Raw genomic sequence first — 9,915 nt, 5'->3', positions numbered from 1 at the left:
TAAGGTAGTAGCCTATGCCTCTAGGTAACTTAAGCCTCATGAAAAGAATTACCCAACCCATGATCTTGAATTAGCTGCTGTTGTGTTTACTTTGAAAATCTGGAGACATTATTTGTATGGGGTGCATGTTGATGTATTCATGAATCATAAGAGTTTGAAGTATGTGTTTATCCAGTAAGAGTTGAATATCCATCAGAGAAGGTGGTTAGAATTGTTAAAAGATTATGAGATGAGTGTGTTGTACCATCCGGGCAAGGCCAATGTAGTGGAAGATGCCCTTAGTAGATTGTGTATAGGCATTATTGCTCATGTGGAGAACGATAAGAAAGAGTTAGCTTGAGAAGTTCATCATTTGGCTAGATTGGGTGTTAGGTTAGTTGGTTCAGCCGAAAGGAATGTTTGGGTTCAGAGTAGCTTTGAATCTTTCCTAGTTTTGAAAGTGAAGGAGAAACAAGATATGGATTCTAGTTTGGTCAAACTGAAGGAGTCAGTCTCAGTTAAAGACCAAAAGGTAGAGGTTTTCTCCTAAGGGGGAGATGGTGTGTTGAGAAACCAAATTATATTGTGTGTGCCATGTGTTGATGAGTTGAGACAGAAGATTATGGCTGAAGTGCATGGCGCGCGTTATTCAATACACCCAGGAGCCAACAAGATGTACTACGATTTGCGGGAAATCTATTGGTGAGTGGAATGAAGAAGGATATAGTAGAGTTTGTAGTAAAGTGTGCAACTTGTCAATAGGTTAAGGTAGAGGACCAAAGGCTTGGTGGTTCATTGCAAGATTTTGGTATCCCTACTTGGAAGTGGGAAGAGGTGAATATGGATCTTATCACTATTTTACCCCATTTGCATCGTCAGCATGACTTAATTTGGGTTATTGTAAACAGATTGACTAAGTCAGTACATTTTTTGCCAGTTCACACGTCTTATACAACTAAAGATTTTGCTAAGCTATACATCAGAGAGTTAGTCAGACTACATGGAGTTCCCTTATCTATTATTTCAGATAGGGGTACTCTGTTCACTTCCCAATTTTGGAGAGCTTTTCAGAAAGGTCTTGGTACCTAAGTCCATCTTTGTTCAACTTTCCACCCTTAAACAGATGGTCAAGCAGAGAGGACCATCCAAATTCTAAAATATATGTTCAGAGCATGTGGTCTTGATTTCAGAGGTAGTTAGGATGAGTATTTGCCATTGATTGAGTTCGCTTATAATAACAGTTACCATTCTAGCATACAGATGGCCCCGTTTAAGGATCTTTATGGAAGGATATGTAGATCACCCATAGGTTGGTTTGAAGTGGGTGAGGTTACTTTGCTTGGGCCTGACACAGTGTTTAAAGCTATGGAGAAGGTTCAGTTGATTAGAGAAAGATTGTAAATAGCCCAGAGTCGTTAGAAATCATATGCAGATATGAGAAGAAAGAAACTCGAGTTTCAGGCTAGTGATTTAGTGTATCTGAAGATTTCAGCCAGAAAGGGGTGAAGAAATTTGGCAAAAAGGGAAAGCTTAGTCCTCGGTATGTTGGCCCTTATAGAGTTTTGAGCTGTGTTGGGAAAGTAACTTATGAGCTTGAGTTGCCCGCAGACTTGTAAGCCGTTCATCCTGCATTCCCCGTCTCTATGCTTAAGAAGTACATCAGCAACTCCACTGTTGTAGTTCCTCTAGAAAGCTCAGATATTCAGAACAACCTTTCATACGAAGAGATTTCAGTTGAGATTTTAGATCATCAGATCCATAGACTGAGGAACAAAGAAGTTCCCTTGGTCAAAGTTCTTTGGCGGAATCAGTTTGTTGAGGGTACCACTTAGGAAGAAGAAGTAGATATGTAAGCCAAGTACCCTCACCTTCTTTTCACAAATTTAGATTCAGTCGAAGGTAATACTCTTTCTTAATTCAGTATCTTTCCAATTTCAGATTTAGCTATATAGTCGTCCTCATTGAAAATTCATGCACTCACGGATTAGCTCAGAAGCTCAGTATAATTTAGATTCAATTGTGCAATTTATTTAAGTCGTGCATGCTATCATATAACCTCAGATTCCTCGGTCTCCTTAGTCGAACTAGCAGCATTCGAGGATGAAAGTTTTCAAGGGGGAGATATTGTAACACCCCATACTTTTCCTAGTTCAATTTAACATTGAGAATGTCATGTATTGGCTTCTAGAGAGAATGAATTTTCATACATATAGAATTTTCTAGATTTAGACCCTCAAATGTGTAGGACTTTGAATTATCTTTCCAACGATATAAGATTTCCCTAAATCCAATAACCGAGTAAGAAGTTATGGCTATTTTAAGTTTTCATCGTAAAACACCATGATTTGCACCCGTAACGCATCGCGGAGAAGTGTAAAATCACAATTGTCAATTTTTAGTGAGATTTCGCAATTTTGGCGCATCGCGAAGAAGTCCAAATTCCCAGTTGTCCATTTTTAGTAGACCCACAAGATGTTGGCGCGTCGCGCCAGTAGCTAAAATGGCACTCCAAAGGAGCACCGCGATGGTGGGGCGTCGCAGATGAAGCCCAGTTCCCATTCGTCAATTTCCAGTAAGCCACCGCGATAGTGGCATGTCGCGATGGCCATCCAGTTCGAAAAATATTGTTTTTTCAGTTCCGCATAAATATTAACAGGGGTACTGTGGTCAATCCCCAAGGCTTCAATCCTTCCTAAACAAAGAATTAAGCATATTCCGAAGAACTTTATGCTTATTTCATCAATTCTCTCTCAAAATAAAACCATAGATCATCAAACTTTCTCTCCAAGAAAATCCAATTTCTCCATTAATTCTCCAAGAAAATTCAAGATTAAGGATTCCTAATTCAAGAACTCTAGGAATTCATCTCCAAAGCATCAATAGGGATCCAAGATTCACGTCTTAGCATCTAGTTCATCAATTGAGCTATTGGGGGGTTTTTCAACAAGGATAATCCTTTCATCCTTATGTCTAAAACTTATTTTAATTACAAATTTACTGAATTTTATGTGATTTCCCATGGGATTAAAGTTAGGGTTTACACCCAATATGGATATTTATGAGATTATGAGATTTCAAGGGATTTAGAAGTTGAATTGCATGTCTATGTTCATATTTTCATGCATATTGTAGAAATTTTCAGATTTTAAGTTGATTTATAAATGTTTACATTACCAAGCATGAATATAATGATGTTTTAACATGAGTTTGATGCATGAGTCATTAATCCCTAATTAAAGATTGTTATTTCAAGGTTGATTGTGCTATGAGAACTTTATGACTAGACTCTTTTCAGATTATTGATAACGATTTGACCTTTTGGTCTCATGAATAGATATGAATTCCACTTTATAGATTCAGATTATAGCTTTAGCTTTATAGATATACAGTTGGTTTTCATTATAAACCATTATACTATTTTAGAAGTGGATTTCCATCAGAATGAGCATACATATTTAATGGGAGTAGTATTTAGCATCACGATAGGTATGTTACTATGGTTCAATACCCCAGAACTATGTGCCAACATAGGATTTAGATTGTTCCCACTTCTACATGGATGATAGATATGTGATCACATAAATAGGTTATACTCCCTGGCAAGAGTATAACTCCTCTTCCCAACGCGAGGATTCCTCCTTAGGGCGCAAGAACATTGGACTCCATGAATGCTCACATAGTTTATGTAGGTTAGAAGAATCTCCCTTGTAGAATAAGTTTTCAGATTTCTAAACCCTTAAGATAAAGTATTTAATGTTCTCGAGTTTAAAATATTGTTTTACATAAGACTTCAAATGTAGACTTACAGATTTTACTTAGTCTGTATGATTTGAGAATAAGAACAAAATACAGATTTTAGAACTAAATGTAATGGCGCACAAGATTTATACTATATGCTTTATTGTTCATGATTTATGATCTTTAGTTTTCAGATTACTCCAGCCGCTGTAAGTCATTTACCTTTAGCATGCATGATTTTATAAACTGGATGATATTGCTTACTTATTGCATCCACCTCCATATGCTCAGTACATTCCCAAAGTACTAGTCCACATATACTTCTATGTGCTACATTGTTTCGTAATGTAGGTTTAGGTGCTCAGTCTCAGCAGCGTGGATGATTTTCGAGCATCTCATCTACATACTTACAGTTGGTGAGTCCTCATAGTTCGGGGACATAGTTATTCAGATTTCTAGTTTATTAGTAGATGATTCAGTATTCTTTTCAGATAGTATAAGTCTGTTGGGTCCTGTCCCAATGACTCTCTAGATTCAGTCAGTAGAGGCTTGTCAGACTACTAGATTTGATTTTAGATTTTAGTTGTAGTATTTAGATTTTCAGTATTTTCCTTGTTAGACTAATGAGATTAGTATTTTCAGCTATACTTAAATAATTCAGCTAGTTTTTCTGCATTTATTATGATTTTATATTCATATCCCTCTATTTTGAGATTCAGATTTAGTAGAAGGCAGCCAGGGTTAGCTCAGGACTAATTGTAGTTCGGAGCACCGTGTGGCGTTCTGGGAATCAAATTTTAGGGCATTACAGTTATATGATTAACAAATTTATATTTCTATTTGCATTATATTTGTGTCTTTAACATTTTTCTCGTTTATATTATATTTTGATAAAATTATTGTATAATGTTCATATACATCATAAATTGTTGTATGTTCTTTTGGCTTTAATTTCATTAACAATTGCTCACATATATAGACTACATAAATATACAAAAACAGTCATGTGTATAATCAAACTTCATATGTATATTGATAATTATACATAATCTATGTTATGTACATTAATCTATATACATAACATAGTTATGTACATTACTCTATATATATATAACGCAGTTATGTATAATATTTATTATACATAACTGTGTTGTATATATTTTATAATATACATAACTGCGTGGTGTATATTTTATAATATACATATATGTGTTGTGTATGGTCGACAATATACATAACTGTATTATGAAATATATACCAATGCAATTAATATTTTGTTTATTAAATTAGATCGGTGAAGAATCAAACATTTGGCCAGAAAGGAAACAATCAATTAGTTTGTGGTTGAAGCAATTAAAGTTTATTTATGACAACTTCTTTGTTGAAGTTGATTTTTTTGAATTTATTTTTACATATATTTCATAACAAAATCAAAAGGATCATGATGTGGAATGTTAACAAAAGGAAGATGTCCCATCAAAAGAGCAGAAAGACAAAGGAAAAGCGATACTTTTTATAAATATGTCTTTTTTGTTATCCTACATTGATGCTATTAAAATTATTCTTACCTATATTTAATAATAATGTCATTAGGATGATGAAGTGGGAGGTTTTACAATGGGAGGTGCACCAACAATAAACAATGTCGATGAGATGGATATCGTCACAAGATCGAAAGAGAAAGGAAAAAAGGTAAGTTTTCAAAATAATACCTTCACATAGGTCATTTCATAGATGATATTATCTTAATTTTTTTTATAATTTATGATATATTGTTAGTTTAGTTTGTCGTGTATGTTGACTGATGTGCATGGTTGTTATATTGTTATTACGGTGTATATTTAATATATCATATATATATGTTTATAATATACATATTTAATATATCCAAATGAGAACGTTATCATAAACAATGCAATATATATTTTAAACTTTTAGGTTGTCGGTAACATTAATAAATCATTAGAAAAATCGTTTGGTGATGATATAAGGGAGGAAACTATTGTTGTGAGGACCATAGTCATGTACAAAAACAATCCGAGTTTAGATATCTCATATTGTAAAACTTATAATTAAAATAATAAACTGATTTAATTTTGTATATGTTTTATATTATCTATAACTGGATTTTGAAGGTTTTAGTGCGGATGTTGGAACTTCCACATTAAATGCTCTTATCGAAGAAGTGGTAAATCAGGAACCGAAGGATATTGGAGCTGCCACATTTGATTCTCTTGTCAAAGCTGTGGTAAATCAGAAATTGGATTACTCCAAAGTTAAAACAGCTATGATAGAGAATATCCATAAAGATCATACGGTAAATACATAAAGTGATTTTTTTTTTCTAATTTAAGTGTCAAATTTTATGCACATGACACTATTTTTATTAATGCGTATAAACAAAACTAACATTAAACACATAAAATTTCACTTTTAGGATGTTTACTTGAGTACCATTCCAGAATTTACCCAAGCCGAGATAGATGCCATAATGGAAGCACCGGTGGATGATATTCCTCTATGTGTTGTTAAATCCATTGAAGAAACTCTTAACCCGCATTTCATATTTGATAGTCAACTTTCTTTAGATTTTCCTGATATAGTTGTTGCGGCTCATCAAGCTACAAAAATTCCTGCTAAGAGAACCAGGACTAAATCTAAAGTTTTCAAGTCACTATATCTGACAGAGTATGCTTCTGGTTCAAAGACTCTTGAGAATGAAACCACATGTTTAAAATAGAAATTTGCATTTGAAGGTTTCATAATATCTAAAGATATGTCGAGGGGTATCATAGAGTACAAGAAATGGGTTGACGAAGGTCTATTGAAGTGTCATGCAAAAAAATAAGTTTTAACATTATTTTAATGAATATTTTTTGTCAATATGTATATACAATTTATATTTTATTCTTACTAACAAAATTTAACATTTTTATAGAAAAATGAATGAGGACCACAACATAGCAAAAGCATCCTCTCTTGGAGTTCCTAAATTCGATTTTGTTGTTGCTCAAGCTCGGTCTAAAAATTGGTTTTACTTGATGTCTAAAACAACTTCATGCTAGAACGATGGGGTATTTTTACTTTGTATTTTCTTTTTTTAAAATTTTCATATTTACATACATATACGAAAGCTTATGTATATTATAAAATATACACAACAAAGTTATGTATGTAGTATTATATACGTACACAGTAATGTATATTAAATAATATACATAACTGTGTCACATACATAACACAGTTATATATATTAAACAATATACATAACTATGTTACATGAGGTTTTTTTAATTTGAATTGTTTTTTAAAAAACATTCATATTTACATACATATACGAAAGCTTATTATCATACATGTACCAAAATGTGTACATTTTATCAGCTTAAATGAAGCAATAATACACATATTAAGTTTGCATATACAAATAACATATGAACAAATTAATACACATATGCAGTTTGCATATACGGACAACAGTTTGTGTATATTTAAGTAGTATATATATGTGTAAAATCTGCTTTATATTTTATTTTTATAGCATCGTGATGTGATATTCTATCACCTGAGGATGAAATCAAAATTAAGAATTGATCAGGAATATAGATTCACAACAACAAACTGATTTTTCAAGAGCTATATTGAGAAGACGTACCGTAGATATTATCCCGATGATTCAGATACGGTACTTTTAACTAAACAGGATTACGCTCAGTCTGTTGTTGTGGAGAATGAAGAGGCAATAACAAACATAATCAAGAGATTTTGCATTCCAGTTGGGTTACCATGGCATCTAGTGGATGAGGTGTATGTTCCTGTCAACTGCGATTAAAAGTTTCATTGGGTATTAGCTGTTATTGCTCTAAAGGATGGACGTATATGTGTGTATGACCCACTGTGCAATCTAAGAAATATGGAATCATCGCTCGATATTCAAAAGTTAGCGGTGATGCTGCCAACTTACCTGTACGATCGTGGATTTTTTGAAGAAACATCACGTACAGATTGGCCAAATCTTGATGCTTATAGGGATAAAATGAGTCAAAGGACACAATTAGTGAATCAACACCTATTTGTAGTTGAGTATGTTGAAAACATTATGCAACAAGAATGTGAAAGCTTGTAAGTAATCTTAATATAAGTTTTTATGATTTATTTATTTAAGATGTGTTATAGAAAATAACGGGTTTGTTTTTGTGCATGGAAGGGACTGTGGAGACTTTGTTGCTGGGTATGCAGAATACCTAAGTGAAGGAATACGCGTCCCTCCAAGATCAAGGTAAAAAATACACCCACTTCTAGATGAAAGGGCAATAGTTAGCATTGAGTAGGTTGTTAGATGATTATGATTTACAGATTTTATTTATATGAATTTGTTAGGAATGTTGCATTTTAAATTATTTAGATGTTTTGTTTTTACAATTCTGTTATAACATTTTTTAACCTATGTTTATGGATTATTGATAAAAATATTTTGGCATGATTATTGTGTTTTGTACATGATTTTTTGATGTATTTGTATGCGTGAACTAGTCTACTTATACATAGAATTATTGTTTCTTCAAAATAAATTATCGTATTTTTTCGTTTGTGTGTATATGCATACATATACATATGTTTACACATTGATAAGGACAATCAGATGAATAGTTTTCGACAAGTTTGAAAAAATCCAGCAATGCAGATTTTTGACTGTGCGTTTATGTCATCATATGCATAGTACTTCTATATTAATAACACATTCATTTTTATATCTGTAATATACATAGCATTTCTATATATGATTTATTTACATAGTATTATTGTATCCATTGTATCTATTTGATGTTCATTACTATGCATATATAGGTCCACATATACATAGGATTAAAACTTTACATACATAAATAAATAGAAAGTTTCCAACAATATTGTAAAAACAACTACACGGTATATACTTTTAAATGAGTGTATATGTCCTCATATACATAGCATTTGAGTCTACAAAACACAATCATTATTTTGACATAACTTGATTCATTCAAACATAACAAGTAGACAAAGAAGTTTTACTGTAATTTATTTTTTTTCTTTCACACTATTTTGTGATTCATATTAGACTCTTAAATTTTGTATCCGTGTACATGTACTAATATAGATAGAATATTTTGTCATCTATAATTACTACAAATATATTCAGTATATATGTAAACATTTAAATATACATTTGCTTAACTTTTTACAAATAAACAAGCATGAAGTCATTATCTCAGCAAATAAATACATAAAAAAAATGGTAAACTAATTATCCCAGCAAACACATACACAACACAAATGAGAAAAAAAATACATAAAAAAATGATAAACTGAAGAAAAATCTTATTTATTTCAAGGTTAAAATAACAAACTAAAAATGTTCAATGAAGTCATTACTAAAAAATGGATAACGATAATCGAGTGATTAATTTTCAAGAGTTTATGAAAACTAAAACTTAGTTCTCCTTTGGGAAGAAATTGCAGGAATGTTTATTGTGCCCTTCATTTTCGCAACGTTCACAACGATTTGTGCTTGATGAAAGTGTTTCACTGGATTTTTTTTCTCCCTTTCTGCGGTCTTTCAAGAAGTATTTTGTATATCGGAGGCAACACATTTTCACCCTTTCCAGTGGTTTCTTCCTCATCTACACTATTAGGAACATTCCAGTCTTTCTTATCTAGCATTGAAATAATTGGAACTTTATAAGTTTTCACCAAAGTGGCTAGTTTGTAGTATTCAGAATAATATGGACCAAAATCTTTTGTATGTTTAGCCTTCAAGGCGGCAATAGCGTGAGGACAAGGTATTTGATCTATTTAGAACATCCCATAGTTGCATGAGCGACTATCAAGGTTGATAATGTATCTTCTTCCAGATCCATAAAGTGTGTATATATAAGCTGAGGGTGCCTTCACCTGAACAGATAACAAAAGAATTCAAACATACAACTTTTTCTGGAATTTTTTTTAAAATAAATATTTTACAGTCAATAAAATAATACATATAAAGTAACAGTAAAAAAAATCACAAAATTGATACATACCGTCATCCTCAAATCTTTCACACCATTGTGAGTTAAAATTTCATTGAATCTACGACCCAAAGTCATACTTGTATTAGAAGCTATCTCACTGTTTTTACAATTCCAAGATCAAAATAACATTCTCACCTCTTCTAAGAAT

General features: G+C 32.3%; 1 protein-coding gene across 1 annotated transcript; it reads left to right on the top strand.

The window, feature by feature from the left end:
- Positions 1-5,334: 5,334 nt before the first annotated feature.
- LOC107857272 lies at positions 5,335-6,569 on the top strand. Its single transcript, XM_047412845.1, has 4 exons — positions 5,335-5,409; positions 5,656-5,776; positions 5,853-6,034; positions 6,155-6,569. The coding sequence occupies exons 1-4, from the start codon at positions 5,335-5,337 to the stop codon at positions 6,455-6,457; spliced, it is 681 nt and encodes a 226-aa protein (XP_047268801.1). The 3' UTR covers positions 6,458-6,569.
- Positions 6,570-9,915: the final 3,346 nt, after the last annotated feature.

Source organism: Capsicum annuum, chromosome 1 (assembly GCF_002878395.1).
Source record: "Capsicum annuum cultivar UCD-10X-F1 chromosome 1, UCD10Xv1.1, whole genome shotgun sequence".
Taxonomy (NCBI): domain Eukaryota; kingdom Viridiplantae; phylum Streptophyta; class Magnoliopsida; order Solanales; family Solanaceae; genus Capsicum; species Capsicum annuum.
Note: the sequence above shows the minus strand (reverse complement) of the source record. Positions and strands in the feature narration are given on the sequence as shown.

Bases quoted from the DNA above. Each gene is read 5' to 3' on its own strand.
- LOC107857272 (XM_047412845.1), top strand. From the start codon at position 5,335: ATGGGAGGTGCACCAACAATAAACAATGTCGATGAGATGGATATCGTC. The intron at 5,410-5,655 runs GTAAGTTTTCAA...TTAAACTTTTAG, and splicing joins CGAAAGAGAAAGGAAAAAAG to GTTGTCGGTAACATTAATAA. The intron at 6,035-6,154 runs GTAAATACATAA...TTTCACTTTTAG, and splicing joins ATATCCATAAAGATCATACG to GATGTTTACTTGAGTACCAT.